The 22,381-nt window shown below is 33.2% G+C and overlaps 3 protein-coding genes and 1 long non-coding RNA gene across 5 annotated transcripts; all 4 read right to left on the bottom strand.

Annotated features, from left to right (window-relative positions):
* On the bottom strand, positions 1-917 carry LOC126968111 (uncharacterized). The gene is made up of 2 exons (XR_007730142.1): positions 472-917; positions 1-251 (listed from the first exon to the last, which is right to left on the bottom strand). It is a non-coding gene; the product is annotated as an uncharacterized LOC126968111 (long non-coding RNA).
* A 580-nt stretch (positions 918-1,497) lies between these two features.
* On the bottom strand, positions 1,498-11,513 carry LOC126968079 (ribokinase-like). Its single transcript, XM_050812893.1, has 6 exons — positions 11,293-11,513; positions 10,710-10,842; positions 2,666-2,950; positions 2,469-2,590; positions 2,239-2,386; positions 1,498-1,764 (listed from the first exon to the last, which is right to left on the bottom strand). Exons 1-6 carry the CDS (start codon positions 11,355-11,357, stop codon positions 1,576-1,578), a joined length of 942 nt encoding a protein of 313 aa, XP_050668850.1. The 5' UTR covers positions 11,358-11,513; the 3' UTR covers positions 1,498-1,575.
* A 3,874-nt stretch (positions 11,514-15,387) lies between these two features.
* Positions 15,388-16,592, bottom strand: LOC126968093 (39S ribosomal protein L17, mitochondrial). Of its 2 annotated transcripts, XM_050812911.1 has the most exons (3): positions 16,574-16,592; positions 15,901-16,113; positions 15,388-15,815 (listed from the first exon to the last, which is right to left on the bottom strand). In XM_050812911.1, the coding sequence occupies exons 1-3, from the start codon at positions 16,574-16,576 to the stop codon at positions 15,447-15,449; spliced, it is 585 nt and encodes a 194-aa protein (XP_050668868.1). In that variant the 5' UTR covers positions 16,577-16,592; the 3' UTR covers positions 15,388-15,446. The 2 variants fall into 2 exon arrangements, with proteins under 2 accessions (XP_050668868.1, XP_050668869.1); XM_050812912.1 differs by lacking the exon at positions 16,574-16,592 and having other exon boundaries at positions 15,901-16,259.
* A 2,426-nt stretch (positions 16,593-19,018) lies between these two features.
* Positions 19,019-20,130, bottom strand: LOC126968094 (peptidyl-prolyl cis-trans isomerase-like 1). Its single transcript, XM_050812913.1, has 2 exons — positions 19,748-20,130; positions 19,019-19,528 (listed from the first exon to the last, which is right to left on the bottom strand). Exons 1-2 carry the CDS (start codon positions 19,816-19,818, stop codon positions 19,084-19,086), a joined length of 516 nt encoding a protein of 171 aa, XP_050668870.1. The 5' UTR covers positions 19,819-20,130; the 3' UTR covers positions 19,019-19,083.
* Positions 20,131-22,381: the final 2,251 nt, after the last annotated feature.

The following is a 22,381-nucleotide window of genomic DNA, read 5'->3' as shown; positions in this document are numbered from 1 at the left end:
TTCAATTGCAATATTTTTATTTTGGCGCGTTTAGCAAAGTAGTCACTCGTACAAATCTGAAAGAGCGGCGATATCACAGCACGAATCAATCATAAAACTCATTTACAATAACAAAGCTTGTTTATCTAGCAACCCGTAACATAAACCGCCAATGATACCTCGACTATTGTAAACACTAGTAGTGGCTATAGCGTCTCAAGTGACCGCGTTGAGTTTGGCGCCAAAACAGCTGAGCAGTTGGCTTCGAAACCCTGTATAAACCATATAAAAAATGAAGATGTGAGTATTTTGTTAAACGGGGACGCGCTAAAACTGGCGGAATCTGCTAGATATTTCTAGGTATAGCTGTTGAATCAATATTACAGGCTTAGTTATTACGTAACTCTGCAACATGCGCACTTCGTCGCAATCTATTTTAGATGTATTATTTTCGCAATGTCGTCATATGGTTTTTGATACATAAGTACTCACTTATCGTATACGTAAAACTAATCGCTTGGACGTTGTTCTTGCATCTCAATTGAGAAGCCGTCCTCTAAAACGACTAAAAAGATTGGTCAATTTTGTTTCGTGATTCTGAGAATATGTTACATAACATTTTCAAAACTGTCCACGTTATGGATAGCATAACTCTTTATCTTGCATGTGGCTAGAAAGGATTCAAAAGTCAGAGTGAAGTTTGACCTTTTGAAGTTTTGTTCGAAGTTTGACTATATAAGTGACAACATCATAATAATATGACCTTTTTTGCATTTGTGTTGATTACTTTTTCCCACTCCCATAAAAAAATAAGTAGAAAAAAAATATCAAATTACGTAATCCTACGAATAATAATAACACGAAAAAAATACATGTTATTTTCCTAATAGAATAAAAACTAACAAAATAAAAATATTTTAACATAGAAAATGAATTCCAAAAATATACCTTTTAAGCATGCGCGCAAAATCGATCGCCATCGTGTCCAAAGAGGATCTAAAAATTACCAAAACACTACGTAATAAGAGGCGGGACTGCCTATAAAGTGATTTGACATAAGTTTGAAAGCGAACAGTTGCTTATAAGGTAGTGTATTTCGGCCATCTACGTTTTTAACAATATTAAAGCTGTCATCTATCAATGACTGCACGTTTCATACAATTGAACAAAATAATTTAAAATTTCCGCGGTTGATGATGATATACTAAGGCGGCAAAACATAAACAATCCTTGTTCACGTACACTGAACTGCACATACAGACACAACGATAGCCAGCTAAAGGTTTCCCTTCTCTTTCACTCGCCACACATTGTCTTACTCTTTCATTCCATTACTTTCGTTCGCTGTCGTTCGTTATTATATGAACCCCGCCTAAGATATAAACATGCGATATGTAATTTTTAACTTAACAGAAAAACAATTTACAATAGCCGCTTTAAATTAGCCAGCCTTTTATTTAGATCTAATTCCGGCGATCAGAATTTAGTAGTTTTAGTAATATATTAAAAATGCCAATAAATAGATATCACTTTATATTTGATTAGAATTATGTAGTATAGGTGTATTCTATCAGATATTGTATGTATGTATTTCATTTATAAAATTGTATACTTATATACTTCATTAAAGGCATCATATTTTTCTGGAAAACTTATTTGTGTGCCCTCCTTAGTAACTGACTTAGTAGCAACATCACATGCTGCGCCGATTATTTGATGCAACGGATAATCTCTATGAGACACCATAAATTTTGCTAATGCTCCGACAAATGCATCTCCTGCGCCCTGTGAAACGAATCTTGAATTACATTAATGAAATAAAAAAGTAAAGTAAGTAACATAAAATTATCACATATGCCTATATAATAGAAAGGACAGGCGTTAATGACATTACAATTATTATATTGTGAAGAAACTTAAATGGAAGTGGATTGGACACATACTAAGTAGTAAGAAAGCCAAATGATCCAAAGATAATATTATATCCTTGCAACGGGAAATGGGGAAAAGGAAGGCAACGCAGAAGAAAAAGGAAAAAAGAGGAGGATGAAGATATTAATACGTCTGTAATAGATTGGAGAAAAAAGGCGAGGAACAAAGTATTGGAAACGTTAACCAAAGGGCAGAATACTTGAACTATAGAAAAGTAATACTTGTTGCTAATGCAAAATTACACAGCTAAATATGTAAATAATTATAGTCAGTAATATAAGCTTCTATAATGGAATAATAAAAACTAAATAATAATGATTTTTTTACCGTTGTATCTTTAGGAGTAACTTTCTTACAAGGAACAAAAATAGACTCTCCCTCTTCAGACGAATAAGCCGCACCTTTCTCACCCAGAGTAATGACAGCAACTTTACATCCCGAGAGTAGTAATTTTTGAAGAGCATGTTTAATATTTCTATAAAATAAAAGATAAGCTGTAGAATACATTTTCTTGCAAATACCTTCAATTTAATTTACAAATATAATTGAATACTTACGAGATTGTGACCTCAAATTCCACGAGCATTGATGCCTCAACCTCATTGACGCAAAGCAAAGTGCAATATTTTAGTATCTCTACGATGTTAATATTAGCTGGTGCTGCATTCAAGAGTTTTATCTAAAAAGTAAGTTGCCTTTTTGAAATATTTTTTATTTGCGGTGGAACAATCTGTATCATTAACCATAAACTTACCCCTCTGCACAATTTAAATGCTTCATAAGTGGTTTCCAATGGTGTTTCAAGCTGGCTTATGAGAATATCAGCGTTTTCCACTAATACTTTAGCTTCTTCAACATCACATGTACTCAAGTATTTGTTTGCTCCGGGAACTATAACAATGTGATTTTCTCCATTTGCAGCGACAGATATTTGTGCAATACCAGTAGACACCCCTTTGGTTATCTTTGCATGGGTTACATCGATGCCAAAGCTTATTAAATTTTCTTTATACTTAATACCCCAGTCATCATCTCCAATCTAAAAAAACACTGCCCTATAATGTTTTAATATGACATGCCTTGTTCGCAAGCAATGTGTTTTCTAGGCTGCAGTAAATGGACGCAATTTAAGAAATGAGAACAAGATATATTAAGCGAAATAATGAGATATACTTTTTAACACAAATGAATACAAAAATGATAGAAGCCGGATTAGGAAAAATTGGCATAAGATACTTTTGGAAAAGAAGCCATAAAATACTTACAATGGGATGTGATAGGCCTCTATGAAGTTAGAAGAAATTAAATGAAAGAAAAACCACATCTTGTATAAGGGATGGGTTTTCATTATTAAAACAAAGGTACTTAATAGATAAAATAACTGACAGACTTGCATTTCTGAATATAAAATTGCCTATATTAAGAAATCATCGTGCATATGTCAACGGACAATTTGTGTGACTAACAGAATTATTGCAAAATATAAATACAAATATTATTGTGATAGGATATCTTAATGCCATGGCATGCCAATCAAATAAACATGATTTTGTCAATTAGGCAATAATAAGTGGTTTTAGAAATAATAACGCACACCTGCACCTCACAATATTGACTACCTTCTACAAAAAAGTGTATATGGATATCACCAAACAGCAAAGATAGAAACGAAATTCATTTCGTTCTTGTAAGAGAAGAAGAAATAATTAATGACGTCCATGAATAAATAAGAGTCACTTTAATAGAGATCATAGGAGGGTTAGAGCAGTCATACAACATAAAAATAAGAAAACATATGATTCTGTCAACAAAGTAGGTATATCACGTCGGCAACTCTATTTAGCACAGTTCTCTTTTCGACAGGAAATGTAGTAGGTGCAATTGTCATCAATTGTGTTCATGCACAAAATATTACTAGAGGTCGAAGGCTTTAAGCAGAAAAATCCAAAGATCAATGAGAAAATATTGAAGAGAAAAGAGATTCTAATGGTATAGAGATACATACATACATATATACATACCGCAAAGAGATCATTAATAGCAAGTATAAAGGCAAAATGTGAATGACGATACAAGGGGTTAAATTCGAAATACCATACATAACGGAACTAAACTACAAAAAAGTGGAAAAGCACCTGCCTGGATACGAAAATATTTCAAACGAGCTACACTTAGAGCCCTATAACATGTCTTATGTTAAGTTAATATTAAGTCTTTTCTACGACAATACTTGGCCGCATTACGAAACAACATGAATAAAAACAAACAAGCGGGGTTTCACGCCAATTATTCGACTATTCGATTTACCTGGTAAATCAGATTATAGAAATACTGAACGAATATAGTCTATACTATTATGGTATTGGCGATAATAACTTAAAGTATTTATTCTCTGAGTCAAGTCTATATCTCGAAGACGCTAGACAACCAGGGCGTAGAAAGCGAATATATTTAAATCATTGAGAAATAAATAATTTAAAAGTCCACAATATAAGTCCAAATTGATTAGCTCGGAGAATAATTTAAAATCTAGAGTAATGAGACTCACTTTCACCAATATTATTTAAGGCCTTTAAGACTTTAGTGAATATATTATTGAGAAATATAGACTGGAAAGATTTTTGAATAAATATCTGAATCATCTAAGATCTTCGCGTACGAATTCGTGTTATTCGCAGAGAGACCAGACGTACTAATAACTTTTGTACAGCAATAACAATGTTTTAAAACCAGCAGTGTTATATGAGATAGAGCAGAGTATCAGCAGTAGACTATGAGCAAATCTGTGCATTCACCATTATTTAATATAAGAAAACAACTTTATAAATTAATTACAACTTTTTATAAGCATGACAACGTAATAACTGCTTTGTAGTCATAGTAACCAAAAGTCACTAATTTCTTCTTCTATGAGTAAGACCTCTATGATACTCCCCCTCACGATGACCTTCAGGTCTGAGTGACGCCTATCATCTTTAGAAGCTTTAACAATCTTGGTTGTGGTAATGCCTTTGTAAAAAGGTCTGCCTCCATATGTTCTGTGTCCTTGTAACGGATGGTCACTAATTTCTTCTGGACACAATCCCGTATAAAATGTTCCTTTATGCTGATATGTTTCGATCTCTTACCAGTCATTTGATTGTTTGCTAACATCTGTGCAGCCAAATTATCATTATAGATCGTAACAGTTTGTTGAAAAACTCCAATATCTTCCAACAGATATTTCAAGTGTAAAGCTTCCTTCGTTGCTTCTGTCATCGCCATATATTCGGCTCCTGCTGTTGACAAAGCCACTGTTCTTTGTTTCTTTGATGCATAACTGATAAGGCCACCACCATACTTAAAAATATAACCGGTATATGAACGACGGTCAACGGTACATGCCGCCCAGTCAGCGTCAGCCATGCCTGTTAGTGCCATTCCTGATTGTTTATATCTGATGGTTACATTCTTCGTTCCTTTTAAATAACGAATCACCCTTTTTGCAGCTTGCCAATGTGTATTATCAAAACATGTATTATATTGGCTCAAATAACTAACAGCAAACATTAAATCTGGTCTTGTGGCTACAGCGAGGTACATTAGAGATCCAATTAACATTTGGTATGGTATATTCTCGATCTCTGTGAGTCCATTACCCTTCTCCAGTTTTTGGCGTTGACACTGGCTTACATTCAGCCATGTTGAACTTATTTATTAAATTTTCAATATAATTCTCCTGTGACAATGTTATTTCTCCCCCTACATGGGTGAATTGTATGCCCAGGCAATGATGGAGTGAACCCATATCTCGTAACTCAAAAACTTTTTGCAGTTTTGTTTCGACTTCTCGTAACAACATTTCTGATTTATATGCTAGTATTAAGTCATCCACATAAATGTTTGCAAACAGCTTTTCTCCTCCTTTTTCTAATATATACAAGCAAGGATCCGCTGAAGAATTCTTAAATCCGATTTCCAACAATTTCTCATGTAACTTTAAGAACCATTGTCTTCCTGCTTGTTTCAAACCATATATGGCTTTGTTTAGTTGACATATCCCATTATTTTTATATCTAAAAGCATTTCTTTTGCTTTTTTAATCAACTCTATGTCTTTTCCATGTGTAATTATGTATTTTAAATATTTATCCAGATTTTTCGGCTTCTTCATATAAATTTGTTCATCTAAATCGCCGTTTAAAAATGCAGTACACACGTCTAGTTGGGATAACTTAAATTTATTTTCAATTGCATGTGCAATAAGTATTCTAAGAGTACTCATTTTTGCAACAGGTGCAAATGTTTCAGTGTAATCAATTCCTTCTTTCTGATTAAACCCACGCGCCACAAGTCGTGCTTTTCGTCTATCTATTTCTCCCATTGCATTATATTTATATTTTAAAATCATTTTACTATCAATCAAATTTTTGCTTTCGTTCCTGTGTACAATCTTCATAGTATTATTTTTAAGATGAGATTCAATCTCGCTTATTATTGCATCTTCCCATTAATCCATGTTCTCGTCTATTTCACAGAGGAATGATTGTTCAGCATCCATCTCATAATCTTGATGCCATGCTGGTGGTTTTCTCTGTCTTTTATCAGTAGAACTAGTCAGATCTATTTCACCTGTTTCTGTATTTGCGTCAACAAATATTTCATCATTGTTCAATTCCTGGTCAGTTTCATCAATTTCATGTTCTTTCAAATCTTTATTATCTTCTACATTTTCTTTTTCAGGAGAAAATATAATTTCTATTTCCTTTTTATTAACTACATCTTGTTTTTGTTCTCCTTTGATCTCGTTTTCAAAAAACATTTTGTCCAGTATTTTGACATCTCTGCTAATCATTACCTGGCCTGTTTTTGGGTTGAAAATCCGGTATGCCTTGTGATTTTCCGAATATGCTACAAAAATTCCAGGTGTCGCTCTGGCTTCAAATTTTCCATTTTTCTTTCCATTTTTATGTACAAACGCCTTAGTTCCGAATATGTGAAAATGTCTTACTGACGGAACTCTCTTTACCTATTTTTCAAATGGAGTCGCGTTATCAATACTTGTGCAAGGACTACGGTTTGCCAAGTAGTTAGCTGTATTAATAGCTTCAGCCCAAAAAACTTCTTTCATATTGGCGTCTATCAACATACATCTAGCTTTATCAAGCAATGTCCTATTTTTTCTTTCTGCTAAGCCATTCTGTTCTGGCGTGTATGGTGCGGAAAGTCTCCTTTTGATGCCATTCTCCTTCAAATATTTGTCAAAATTATTGTTAATATATTCTGTCCCATTGTCACTTTGTAAGCATACTATCTTCTTTTTGGTAAATCTTTCAGCCTCATTTTTGAATTCCTTAAATTTTGATAGAGTTTCATCCTTAGTTTTCATTGTATGTACTCTTGTATATCTTGAATAATCATCTGTAAATGTGATGAAGTATTTGGAACCCCCTTTCGATGGCTGCCTCATGGGACCACATACATCAGTATGCACAATTTCTAATCTTTCATTTGTACGTTGCTCATTTTTAGGTGCATTAAACAGCAGTTTTGTTGCTTTGCCTTTAGCACAGACTTCACAGTCTTTAACTGTGTCACTTTTATTGAATTCTAAGCCTTCCATAATTTTCTTATCAAGTGCTATTCTCGTTTGTTCTTCATTTAGATGTGCTAACTTTCTATGCCAGTGCTGCATTTTGCTTGCTTCGCAATAATTAGCTTTCTCTTCTATGTTTTCTTTAACGTAGTACAAACCGTCTGAATGTCTCTCTGCTTTTAACAGAATTTTATTGTTTCGCATCACGATAGCATTTTTTTGTTTAAATAAAACTGTTCCACCTTTGTCTGTTATTTTCCCAACTGACATTAGATTTGTAGTCAGCGATGGTACGTACAAGGCTTCAGTTAGTTTCAGATTTGGTATTTTATAGGTGTAAAGTTTTGCTGGACCTCGTCCTTCGATTTGTGCAAGACAGTTTTCTGATGCTAACCTTAACATTTTGTTATCAGCTTTGTCCATATTAATGAATCTTTTCAATTCATGACTCATATGTGACGTACATCCGCTGTCAAGACACCATTTCTTAATTTTTCCTTTATTATCAGACGTATTTAGGCATGTTTCTTCTAAGCAACATAGACTTGCATTATTTTTACTAACTCTACTTTTGACCAGCATTCATGAGCTTTGTGTCCTTTCTTTTTGCATTTAAAACATTTAACAATAAAGTTTTTATTTTTGCCACGTTGTCTACTATACAGCGCCTCTTGTTCAGAGTTTTGTTCACTTGTACTAGCTATATTTTTTCTTGCCTCAGCTTCTTCAATTATCTTTATTTTCAAGTTATCTGGATCTGGTAGATCATCCCTGAATTCTATTGCAATTCTAAAATTTTCAAAAGATTGAGGTAAGCTGTAAAGCATCATAATACTAAGAAGATCTTTATTAATTGGTATGTCCATATCTGCTAGTTTATCGACGATATCCATAAATTTATTCAAGTGATTGACAATATTATCACCATATTTCTTCTTCTTCAATATCAACTCTTTTAATAGGCTTGCTTTTCTTGCAGGACCTTTGCTATAATATATGCTTTCTAGCGTATCCCAGACATCTTTACTTGTTTGACAATTTTTAACTTGTTTTAATTCGCCCGGTGATATTATGTGAAATAGCTCGGCTAATGCTAACTCATCTTTTTCCATATAGTCATTCAAAGCATCACCTTCTCGCGTTGGTCTCTTAATTTTATTTGAAACATAGCTCCAAACGCCAAGTTTTAATAGTACAGCTTTTGCATAGATCCTCCATGTATCGTAGTTTTCTCTTTTCAATTGTTCTATGTACACGTGATTACTCATTTTTCTCTTTTATTCCCGTTTCTGGGCCCATAACCTGTTATATGAGATAGAGCAGAGTATCAGCAGTAGACTATGAGCAAATCAGTGCATTCACCATTATTTAATATAAGAAAACAACTTTATAAATTAATTACAACTTTTTATAAGCATGACAACGTAATAACTGCTTTGTAGTCATAGTAACCAAAAGTCACTAATTTCTTCTTCTATGAGTAAGACCTCTATGATAAGCAGATTGTTTCAACGAATCCCGCAAAAAACGTATTGTCGGATGCTAGAGTTAAACATAAAAGTAAGACAAGAGGTCATCGAATATACTGATGAATACTTAGATTTAGGACAGCTTATATAAATAAAGGAAAAACATCCCAAAGAATCAGCAATACTTGGAAACAAATCTGGTTACAAAAAGAAACTTTTAAAAACGACTCATTACCAGACCTGATACCAATGTCACTAAAAAGCAAAGTATAGGTAGAATAGGAACATTCTCCGATATCGCATATATGAAAGTCAAATTCGGTCGGCTAAAAGCAGAAACAACTAATAACTCAAAGTAGGCCAACACAGTATGGAGGGAAGCATGCTAATTATACGGCTACGATGATGTGATGATGATATGATGGGTAAGGAAAAGTACAAAAGTAAGTGACGTCATAAAGATAAGAAAATAGAACTGGACTAGTCAAATCATGAAAAGAAACAAAGACAATTTTTTTAAGGACGTAATGGAGTGGTTTTCAAGAAATGGAAAAAGACAGAAAGGAAGTCAAATCAAGAGGTGGCAAGACTCCTACCAAGAGGATGGAGAAGGTTAGCTAGCGCAAAGAAGAGTGGAAGACTAGTAACTTGTTTCAAAGCAGCGTGACCGAAAATGGCCGAATAACAGTAAAAAGTATTAAAATGTCAAATATTTTTTTAAACGTATATGTGTTCAGTGAATCGTTACCTCAATATCTAGCCAATGAATAAAGGCTCTTATTATTATTACTAAAACTTATAATTATTGAGTGCAAGCGAAAATAATCTTGAAAAATTGCCGCGTGTTCAAGAACGTTAATTTCGAGCTCTTGCCATTGAATCGTAGCGCTAATTAAGTTTAAAGATTACCAACTCTATCCAACTATTTGCTATATATATTCATAAGCTTGGTTATGATCTAGTAAATGAGCCATGCGTCCTTTTTCTTCTAGGTTATCTTATAACAGTCGCTTTCATTCTCATTTGCATCATCTTTGGAGCAGTTGTATTAATATTATGCAGTGAAAAGACACACATGAAAATATTGTCGTTTTCTTGTGTTTCGTGTTAGTAAGCACACAGTTTCCTGATTTCAAAGATTTTAGTTCCATGTGGCACAACAATTTCCGAAAGATGCCTGTTAGTTGTTTGCATTAGGGTTATTATTATAACCACCATGCATACGTATAGCCCCAAAAATTACTTTGCACGGCGGCCATCTTGGATTTCAAAAATAATACCAAATTCGTTTTCTCCACCCTCGAGAACCTCGGATAGAGTATCCATATTGTTGAAAACAATTTTGCGCAGCAGCCATCTTGGATTTCAAAAATTACTCCAAATTTGTTATCTGCACCTTTGAGAACCTCGAATACGATATCCATATTGTTGAAATCATAATTTTGCGCTAAAGGCAATCTTGGATTTAAAAAATGATCCCAAATTCGTTCTCTACACCCTCGAGAACCTCGGATACGATATCCATAATGATGAAATCATAATTTGGCTCGGCGGCCAAAATATAGAAATAAAATATAATAGCTGGCAACGACGCCTCTATCGTCTCGCTTTTTCGTTTCATCGATTTTCAAGTCAACGCTTCTAAAGGAGTTTCACTTCAAAAGGTTGTTGACATTTAATTACTTATCTTTAATATATAATGATAATGTTAGGAAAATAAGACTTATTTATTAGGTGCTTTTCTATTTAACTTACTCTGCAAATAATATGACAATCGCCTCCCAACTTAGCAGCAGCGACACATTGATTTGCTCCTTTCCCCCCAAAACCGGTCGTAAATTTATCTCCTTGAAGTGTTTCACCCGGCAAAGGAAGCCTAGGTGCGTAGCTATATAGAAATAAATAATGTATTTTAATATTATTACCTATAGTACCAAAGGTGCAGCGAGGTACGGGGTGCGCTATTTTTAAAAATATTGCGAGCAAAACATAAGATACAAAAGATGTGTAATTTGTTAGTCAATGGTCAATAAATGTCATTGGCATTTGGCAGCTGACGTAGGTAGTTGACATCGAAATAGGTTATTCATTTTTGTAATAATAATAATTTTGCAATTTTTTTATAACTAATAACTTATCTAATTAAATCATCTTTGAAAAAATATAGTTGTAATTCCTCGTTAGAGTAAATAATATTACATTCTTTTGTTATTTCATGTACTACGTAGCTGTATTCAATATATTATTAGTTATTTCCGTGGTTATCTCAAATAAAGACTTGTAGTTTGTACTTCGTAAGGTTATGACAACAAAAATTATAAAACAAAATCAAACCTACGTTATAAAATCAACACAACACGACGCCAACACGACGATTTTAGGTTTAGACTTTTCCGGTTCCATGAGAGTGAAATAATTTTGATTCTAGATTAAAAATTGTAATAAGTACTAAAGAGTCACAACAGATATCAACATTCAACACGTCTTGTCAACTCTGAGAAGTTAGGATAGAATTTGAAGAATTCAACTACACTACAGTTCAACAACGAAAGGTGTCATTTAACAGTGTTTAAGTAGTTACTACTGAGTTAAATGTTATCGTATCGTATGTTATCTGATAACCTCTACTCTATTAATGTACCTAACCAGTTAAGCTAATACAATTACAAAAGATACGATTTTAGTAATCTGGATTTAAAAAAATATCTTCAATAATAGTTGTAGGTTGGTACAGTATGTTTATTAGAAAACAATTTTGATTCAGAATGAAGTCATTTTAAAAATATGTGAGTAGAAGAAAGTCTACTTACACTGGATAGTCTACTATACTATAGAAGTAAGGTTGGGTAATACACCAATTATAGATAAATTATTAAAAATCTCGCTATTGAAACGTGTGAGATTCAGCTATGCCAGAACTTATAATACTTCTTACGGAGGTACATACCTACCTATTTAGTTGAATACAGTGTATATTTCCGCATGTTCACCCGTCTTTCTCTCGACACTAACCAGTCTACATCTTTAATAAATAATTTATCAAGTTGAGCTTAACATTTTGTGATGCAACTTTCTGTGTTAATACCCTACTTCCACACATCTCTATTTGGTTCATTTCTGGATGGTAGGGGTATACTCAGAGAGGTCGCATACCTCTGCACTGTGTTTGAATCTTATTGGTACAAGTTGTGATTTGGTTTTAATAATATAATATACTTAATATACAGCATGTCAGCTTGTTTACCACGAAATACTTAGTATGGCCATATATACAGTTACAATTAGAAAATATTACATTTGAATTTGGAATCTGTCATTTTTATATGATTGTTCAATGAGTTTTCTTATTTTGGCGCTAATACATTTTACAATATTTTGCGACATTAAAATCGAGTGGGGTGATAATAATAATATAGCCTTTATTCAGATAGTACAATTTACATATATACTTAGATAACAAGATCTTTAACTAGTTATCTTTCACTATCTGTTTGAGGCCTCTTCCAACTTCTTCCACTCTTTTCCATCTTTAGCTAACCTAGACCATGTCTTGCCTGCTATCGTCCTAAGTTCATCTGACCATCTCCTGTATGGTCCCCCACTGTTTCCTTTTTAGGTTTCGGGGGTACCAGTCTGTGATATATTTGCTCCATTTGTCTGTATATCCCGTCCACCGCCATTTAAGTTTTCTAATAACATAAGTGACATTAGTGATTTTTGTTTTCTCTTCTCCTTTCCATGGTTCTTTGGCAAGTCTCTAGTTTTTCTGTCTTTGCGTAGGCGACAGTCTGACAACCGTAGGTCAATACAGGAAGTACACAAGTATTATAAAGTTTTCGTTTTATGTTTATTTTGATATCTTTGCTTTTCATTATTTCTTTGAGTCCCCAGTTTTTTTTCCAAGCATGTCCTATTCCTGTATCAATTTCTTTGCCTTGATCTTTTTGTGATATAACTTGTAAGGTAAGTGTATTGATGTACATATTCGATATTGTTATTGCTTACTACAATTGTCAATTGGTTGTTTTGTCCCGTTTATTATTGCTTAAGTTTTGGCAATATTTAGAGTCCGACCCACTAGGCGGCTTTGTTTTTTGAGGTCATGTATCATTTCCGCTAGTTCCAAATGAGAGGAGGCAAAAACTATTAAGTCATCCGCAAATCTTAGATTGCTTAATTTTATTCCATTAATATTTTGGCCCTTTAACATCCAATTAAGATTTCGGAAGATTTCTTCTAGAACTGCGGCAAAAAAAAATAGGGGGTCGCCTTGGCGTACACCACGCTCTATATTTATTTCTTTTCCTTCTCTGTCTAACTTTACTGTTTTTGTAAATATTTCTTATAACTTTGATATATATGTTGTGAACTCCCTGGTTTTAGAGCGCCTGCCATATACCACTTCTAAAGCCAGCTTGTTCGCGGGGTTTGTTTTTCATCGAGTAGGTACTCTCGTTATTCTCCTGAGGATTATTATTGCGAATTTTATATAGGTATATTGTATTAAATATATCATTGTCTTGTAACCCATAACACAGGCTATATATGCTTAACTTGGGGCAAGATAATTTGTGTAAAAAGTGTGTCAATATTAATATTATTATTATATTCGACGTTTGGCTTATGGGTCTATAGTTGCTGATATCGCTTTTATTGCCTTTTGTATGAATCAGTGTTATTGTAGACGAGTGTGGTGATAAAGAGAACCGAATCGCTGTGATTGCATTACTCAAAGTAGACATGGAGCCAAATGCAATTTTTAAAACTCTCCGCTTACGCTTGGTAATAGAAAAATGTTTATGTACCGGGCAACAATAATAGATACAATGAGACCACTTCTGTTTGTGACAGAAAAAGATCTGTCCGTCCAAGTAGTGTTCGTACGAAAAAGGTGGTCAAAGCAGTAAGGGAAAGAATTCGAAGAAATCGAAATCGAAACAACTACACAGTCACAGAACATTTTTGCTTGCGGATGAGATTTTTTTTTTATAATTGAGCAACATTTTAACAAATAAAATGACCGTATTTATGCTCAAAGCTCTAAGGAAGCTTCCCAATTAGTAGACAGAGTGCAACATGGGCACTATCCGACTTCGGTGATGGTTTGGTGGGGTATTAACTATGATGGAGTGACTGAGACATAGTTTTGTGAAAAAGGTATCAAAACATCGGCACAAGTGTATCAAGATACCATTCTTGAGAAGGTAGTGAAGCCCCTTAATAACACCATGTTCAATAATCAAGAATGGTCCTTCCAGCAAGACTTGGCACTGGGTCATAAAGCACGGTCTATGCCTACACTATGCATGTAGTTACAAACCTAGGCTGACACCCACACCAAAATAACAATAATTGTACTACATTATACTGTCATAATAATTTAATTGACTTTGAACTCTAAAACTAAGTTGATTATTACGTTGTAGAAGAATTTGTTTTATTGTAAAATAAAATTTTGTTCTGGAGTTTCAAACAAAAAAAATACCTTCAAATTGAGAACCTTCTTTTTGAACTTGATTAAAAAATCTGATAAGCAGTTTTCCCCCTGCCCATATCTCACTACGCCCTTGATTCTTGGGTAGGTATAAATTAGTGAAAACTTTTTAATTAAAAAAAATATTAAAAAAATAATAATAATAATATTAATTTGTGTTGACTGTGTGCTGGTCTTCCAAAACATACAGTAGGTACTATCTGCAAAATGTAGGTTTGACAACTAAATAGTACCTACTATTAAGAATTAATTACGAAAATATACCCATTTTACTATAGAGTATAGACCAAAAGGTGAGCTATTGTACAGCAACAGTCCTGTATTTAATTCTTTGTACATGTTTGACATATCAGATACATCAAAGATTTCCACTTATTTCAATAAAATGAATAATCAAATGAGTTTGGTATATGGTTACTATTTAGTACTTTCTATTGTAAAAGTTTGTTTAATAATAATCGACAATGTACTATGTATAATAAAAGGTTAGCGCTCCAGATTTTTCTATTGGGCTTTCTTAGCTTAAGCTCAGCACATTCTCGGCTGTCAAATGACTAAATTATGCAATCAAAGTTTGTGCTGATCTTGAATTCAGTTTTACCTTAGTAGTGTGAGTACACTCTACAGGTCTGCCTTACATTCAATTACAATTTAAAATTATAAACTTAGTTTTTTCAAAAACATTGAAACTTACATAAAAAAAATTCTCATGAAATTTGGCTTATACAATTCGAAACTCAAGGCAGTTGAGTCTGATCATATTATGTTCATACAATTTACATGTTGTATTTCTTATTTTTTTTTCAAGATGATTTGTGACATGTGCCAAAAAAATACTAATTAATACTGAGCTGTACTACCTGTTTCCCTTATATATATATGATTATAAGTGTTTCTCATTTGTCTGCTCTTTTTCTGTGTTATCAAAAAGTTAAACAATAATTTGTCACTATTTATTATTATCAAACAACTAATTATACACTAAATATAAACAAATTTTATACACTTGGTTTTTCTTGTTCATTCTTGCCTATATTTTCAGCCATTTCAGCATACTTTGTCTGTCTATACTCATACTTTGCAGCATCAAGGAGAATATTTTGAAGTAATTGCCTGTTGTTAGCCTGTTTGTTATGTAAAGGCGGATATGGATTGCCTCTCAATTCTAATACTGTCTTCTCTGTATTGTAACTGTATTCAGGTCTGGGTGCTCTTAACATTCTTGTATATGCAGTATTGCTGTTTTCATATCGTGGCACTAAAACTTTAAACAATTTGTGAACAAGCTCTTTTTCTAATAACCAATAGTCTGCCATTTCCATTGTTGGTTTGTGACAATCACCATGATTAATTGCTTCAGCTATCAACTGGAAAGTAATATAATAGTTAAGCTATAATGAATGTGACCATTCAGTCTAAATAAATTTGGAAAGGTTACGAAATTGGTCTTACCCTCTCTGCGTACTGACGGGCTTCGTCAGCTCTGTTATGATTTAATTCAATTCTTTCATATTTGAACAACCCTGTTACGGTTTTGCGCAATTTATTCATTCGTCCTTCGGGTCCCTCTGGACTGCTCATTTTGCGATGTTTTGGTGGTATTTTTATGCGAAGTTTGGATACTAGTTTCGTTACCTCCGCTTGATTCATTTTACTTTTCGATAGCTACAAAAATCTTACTTTACGAATCTAATATCTATATTAAGAGATAAAATACTAATTCAAAGCGAAGTTATTGTTTATATACTTTTATTTCTCTACACTTCAAAATTAAAATTAATACAGATTACAGAGTCACAGACAGTAGGCACTTGTGCTTTTTTTTAGGTTCAAGTGGTGTTGGAATCAGACTTTAAAATTATTATCTATGGAAATAAAAAAGATACCTACTAGACTTTTTATGCGGTGATTTTGTTGATCTTTAATATTATCATTTATCATTAATCGTATTCTAGTCTAGGAAATAACACCATGTAAGGAATTTTTTTAAGAAAATTTTAATCTTAATGTATAATATCTTACTAATGACTAATTCTTAAAATAAGAGGCAGGCATTTATCATTTATTTTTAATTTACTAAAATTGTTTGAGCAAAAAATCTTAGTGCCCTATCAATACAAATTACCATGGAAAAAGCACCCGCCACGCCGCTGCTACGGAACAGCAGCGAACTCGTTCAATATGAATATAAAATTAATTATAAAGTACAACTATATTATATTAAATTTTAGCGTTAACGAATGGAAATTTCCAAGCTTTTTTCGCCGAAAAATTGTTGATCAAATTAATAAAATATAGAACGTAATTACCCGTCATAATATTTACAAAATTGTTGATGATTTTGCTGAAATCCAGCTCCCGAAGTAAATCACTATCAATGGAGAGATAGCTTGGCTCGAAGCCGGTTTTTCATAGATTTGATTTTTGAAAATGAGCGCTATCAAGATTTTGTAAATTATAAGGTAAAGGTAAAACGCGAAAAAAATATCAAAGGCAAAGTGTTTAATAGTTTTCCGAAGTCTCTATTGTGGGGGCCCCCTTTTGTGGAGGCCCGGGGCTGTAGCCTTGGTAGCCCTCACCTTAATCAGTATGTTGGGCTATTAAGATCTTAATTCGTAGTTATTATATTCGTAGGTCTTATTATTATAATAATAATTTTTTCCAGCAAATCAATAATCGCGCTACCTCACTTAACAAATTAATCCTTATATTTTGTATAATTATGTAAACAAAGATTTTACATTGCATTGTACACAGTGTATTTTTATGGTATATTTTTATTTACACAAAAATTTAGTCTTAAAATTCTTTTCACAAAATAAAATTTCATTTGAATTTAAAGCACTAGCAATCACACAAACTTCTATTTGTACGTAATGAAGATGGCAATAAATAAATAAATCGCTGTTCGCCTATATTTTACAATTCCTGGAACTACTTGAACGTAGACATTTAACTTGAACTCTATTAAGAGCGATTAACAATTACGGTGTTGTTAGTAGCATTTTTACTCCATTGTTATCATTTTCCATTTCTTTCCGATCTCTAAAAGAAGCAACTCACCCACAGACAAAACCAATAAAAGAGAACAAATTACACACTGTTGTGTGATTTTATAGCATACCGTGTTCGGTATCCTAGAAAATGATATTGTCAGTAACATTGAATAATATGTTTCCAATATTTAGCTGATGTCTAGCACGTTGTTAAACAATTGTGATATTTTCGCGGTTAATCCTAACTATAACGATACTAAGTTAAACTACGCATCAGCAAAATTTGGTACAAATCGTATTATAATTGTAGGTACATACTACAAATTCTAATCCTCACCTCAAACTAAAATATACTATAAGAATAATATGAAGGCAGATTTCAATATACTTACTCGATTATAATGGAAATAACAGCCTCCAACCTTAATAATTAGGAACATATTATGTAGGTATTTCAAATCAACTTTACCCAAGAAATCATTTTGAACCATGCAAGGAAAGATTTGTTTCGCTTGTTCTAGAGACAGATATTCCACTAAGAGTGTTAAGAAGCTGACTAAATGTAAGGGACAGGAAATTAAAGGTGTAAATCTGATAAATGTAATTTAAATTTTTTTTCTCTTGTTAATCAAATTTCATGCTGTAGCCGCTAAGAACTTGTAGAACTACCTACGACCAAACAACTAAGCTACATAGTTCGTTTTTTTTTTGGAAATAGAGGACAAACAAGCGTATGGGTCACCTGGTGATAAGTGATCACCGCTGTCCACATTATCTTGAAACACAGAAGTGTTCCTGGCCTTTATGGAAGGTGTTATACTCGGACATGCGAGGTTCGGTGTCCTCCCCAGAATACTCCGATTCTGGTACAGCTGGTCCCCTCTTGGAGTAAATTCATGTTAAGGACTGCTGTCAAATTATGGTGGAGGGGGGATGGGCTCCAGTCCTCGACACTAAACTATCTGAAACATAGCAACACTAGGCCTCTGCTTCATGTGGGTATTCCCCTATTTTTTTTACGACTTGGAGAAGCACAGGGCCAATATTTTGACAGATAGAAAACCAAATGACAAATAACTTACATTAGTTAGTTTTATTTATTTAGAGCTTTGATAACAAAACCATCAGCTCAAACCAAAATACAACAAAAGAAGAATATTAAAATAATTTTTCAATATACTCCATTACAAGAAAACCTCTGTTAGAAAAAAAAATCTTAAGGTTGGCTTTAGCTGTAAATGACATTTGTAAGGGTTTTTGTACCATCCATTGCCGGCAGAAGGGCACTGCTGGACAAAGGGCTCCCCCAAAGATCACCTTGACGATTGGTCCTGTGCTGCCCTTTTTCAACCAACTCCATTTAATACATAGTAATTTAATTACTGCCAAAATAGACACATCCTTCTCCTCTATTATTGTGTGCATGTGTTTCATTATGTCAAAAGCTTTAACTTATAGTTTCTGCATTCTACCCACTAGTTTTATAGAGATCTAACAGCTATATTTGTGATTTGCACTAGAAATTAATTACACTGAAAATGAGTCATCTTAGCATCAATATTTATAGTACTTCATTTAAATTTTAAACTTATTTATTAAGTATTTATAATACATTAGTGCTCTGCAATAACAGTATTAGTTACTTAGGTATGTAGGATTTTTCTATCTTAATATCATCCACTGGACAGTCATTTCTATCACATTCAACCAGTCCAATCCGTTTTACTACAGACATCCCACTTTGTACTCGTCCAAAAATTGTATGCTTTCCATCCAGCCATTGTGTTGGCGCTAAAGTGATAAAAAATTGTGAACCATTTGTATTGGGTCCTGCATTCGCCATTGACAAAATTCCAGCACCAGTGTGCTTTAGTTCCGATGTTATTTCATCATTAAATTGAGGCCCATAGATTGATTGTCCTCCTTTTCCTGTTCCCGAAGGATCTCCTCCTTGAATCATGAAATCCCTGATTATTCTATGAAATTTAGTGTTGTTGTAATAGCCTCTTCGTACTAGTTCCATAAAATTTCGGCATGTGAGAGGAGTATGTTTCCAGTACATCTCCACGGTAATACTTCCCATTCTGAAATAACATGCCACATGTGAAAATTAGATAAATTAATTGATTTTATTATATTATAATATTAGTTAATTAGTGAGGTTAAGCACAAGGTGATGTTAAAAAACATTTTTTTAAAGTATATTAAATCAAATTTATGTAATTCAAACAAGGGCTAAAACTAATTCAAATGTATACCTGTAGGCAAAATAATATTTTGGGCCGAAATACGAACATACTTACGATGTCTCTAATACAGCAATTGGAGGTTGCCATGATTTGTCTGGAATACCGGCATTAGCATAACCGAGCATTTCTCTTCAATAGTGTGAACAAAAAGGAAAGCCTTCCCAAAGCGCTTTAAATATCAGCTCTAAGATAGGTATGTATTCAAGGTATTTGTAATACGAGTTCCAATTTTAATAGTCTTTGTCAAATAATGAAAACATTGTAACACGCAAATAAATTCAACAACTTAGATAACTTTTATAGATACAATTGTGTATGTATTATGAATATAATTATGTATTTATTTGAAATAAGTGAATTTGGTGCTGGTAAACAACAAACAGAAACAACTAATTTTCTTCTTCTTCCCCTTAATGTGAAAAAAAAGGCAAAGGCGTAGCCACTGGTAGCTATCGTCAAACTCGTTAGAGTAATAGTGTTCTGTGGTCTAAACTAAAACTTCGAACAAGGACCTAGTATATACAAAGGTACTCTGTGACAAGGACCACGGAATATAAATCACAGAGTGATTTTACAGCTATTGCCACTATTGCTAAGCGACCCATTTGTTTCTTTTTTAACTTTTTATTAATTTGCATGTCGCGTGACAGTCGGGCGGCGCCTATAGTTCGCAGCAACTGACCGTGTAGTGTAAATAGACTTTTACTCATTTAGTTGGAGACTTAGGGTATGTTCCGGTATGGTTTAGGTATGCACTGCGAGCACTGCACAGTGCTATCACTGTAGAAAAATTCGTTCCGTTATGGACTGCCAGTATACTGCCGCAGTACCCTAGGGAAATATATGACGTCTTAAATCACCGCCATATTCTACTGTGAGCACTGGCGTTTTCGAGATAAGGTACTCGCAGTACTTTGATCACGTGATCAGTCAAAACCACTCGAGTGCCTAATATATTAATTAAAATGTTTTTAATTTGACAGTACTCCAATAAAAGTTTTTTTAATGAACTAGAGAACTTTAATAGACTCATTTGAATGCTGCGTCAAAAAATACGGCTAACAGTATACGGGATTGCGTTCGTTTTAAATAGTAACCAGTATAACTAACTATAAAGGAATGGCTTTACAGTATACTAAATTGATGCCACACTGTACAGTGGTCGCAGTGCATATCGGAACATACCCTTAGTCTACTTTTATTATTTCCCATTATCATTCCAATTTTCCAAGTATAAAATTAAGATTGATAAAGCGATTTTTATACCCTTAATGGAATATTATTCCAAAAATTTTTAGTTAAATGTCCATAATGTGCAAAAGATTCACTTTTACCATGGTTTCATAAAACCACACAATCCTTTTTTTTAATTGTTAGTTCTTCGATAGTTATTTATTTATTTATAATTAATTAAACAAAATTTGAACCTGAACTTGGCACCCTTCAATATATATTTAATATAAAGATAATTCAGATACACTTTTTGGTAATTTATTGTAAAATTTAATTCCATTGCATGCAAAATAATTGTTTATTTTACAGTGTAGGGGGCACTATAAGCTTGTAGTTATTTCTAGTGTTCAAATTATGTTTGTCCCTTATTTTACTGTATAAATTATAATGTTTATGTACGCGCAGGAGATTGTTATAAATATATTGACCATGTACGGTCATAACATGAATATCTTTGAATTTTTCCCTTAGAGATTCTCGTGGGCTCATTTGGTATATGGCACGTACAGCTCTTTTTTGAAGTATGAAGATATTATTTACTTTAGCTGCACTACCCCATAGTATAATTATATGCGACATAACGCTGTAAAAATATTTAAAATAGACAATACTTGCTATATCTATGTCAGTAAGTTCTCGTATCCTTTTTACAGCAAAAACTGCTAATCTCAATTTACTAGTTAAATTGTGTAAATGAGGCCCCCACTGTAGTTTGGAATCTATTGTTATACCTAAAAATGCCTCACTATCATCAATTTTCAATTCTGTGTCATTCATATTTACTTTTGTATGTACTTGCTTTACATTTGGCAACTTAAATCTCAAACATTTTGTTTTAATTGTATTCAATAATAAATTATTCATATTGAACCATACTCCTAACAATGCATCGTTTATTTCATCACACTGATCTTGCTGACGTTTGATTCTAAATAACAAAGATATTATCAGAAACAAGACTATATGATACTTGTTATTTATAAAAAATGGCAGATCGTTAATATATACCAAATACAGGAAAGATCCCAATATTAAGCCTTGAGGTACGCCCAATGAGACCAAAGAACCAGAGGATTGCTTTCCATTTACTTTAAAGAATTTGATTCTTCCTTGTAAATATGATTCTAATAATTCCAGCGAGACTACTCATCGTAATGATATAATTTATTAATAGAAGCGTCAAGGTGAACACAATCAAACGCTTTTGTCAAGTCAGAAAAAACACCCAAAGCATCAAAAGAATCTTCCCGAGGATCAAAAATATTCCTTATTAATTCGACACCAACATTAGTTGTTGATGAACCTAGAGTAAAACCAAATTGATTTCTATGCATTAAGTTGTTTACAGATTATAGATTTGTCTTCCTCTAGTAAGTTAAACTGGATAGATAGGTTATTGAAACAGCCATAAAGCAAGTACTAATAAGCAAGGTTAAACTATACTTTTCTAGCAAA

This window comes from Leptidea sinapis, chromosome 14, assembly GCF_905404315.1.
Source record: "Leptidea sinapis chromosome 14, ilLepSina1.1, whole genome shotgun sequence".
Lineage (NCBI taxonomy): Eukaryota > Metazoa > Arthropoda > Insecta > Lepidoptera > Pieridae > Leptidea > Leptidea sinapis.
Note: the sequence above shows the minus strand (reverse complement) of the source record. Positions and strands in the feature narration are given on the sequence as shown.

Coding starts and splice junctions, on each gene's coding strand:
- LOC126968079 (XM_050812893.1), bottom strand. CDS start 11,357: ATGGAACCGGAAAAGTCTAAACCTAAAATCGTCGTGTTGGCGTCGTGT. Junction 2,591..2,665: donor CATTTAAATTGTGCAGAGGG/GTAAGTTTATGG, acceptor CTTACTTTTTAG/ATAAAACTCTTGAATGCAGC. Junction 1,765..2,238: donor TTACTCCTAAAGATACAACG/GTAAAAAAATCA, acceptor TTCGTTTCACAG/GGCGCAGGAGATGCATTTGT.
- LOC126968093 (XM_050812911.1), bottom strand. Junction 15,816..15,900: donor CCCGTCAGTACGCAGAGAGG/GTAAGACCAATT, acceptor ATTACTTTCCAG/TTGATAGCTGAAGCAATTAA.
- LOC126968094 (XM_050812913.1), bottom strand. CDS start 19,818: ATGCTCGGTTATGCTAATGCCGGTATTCCAGACAAATCATGGCAACCT. Junction 19,529..19,747: donor ATTGCTGTATTAGAGACATC/GTAAGTATGTTC, acceptor ATGTTATTTCAG/AATGGGAAGTATTACCGTGG.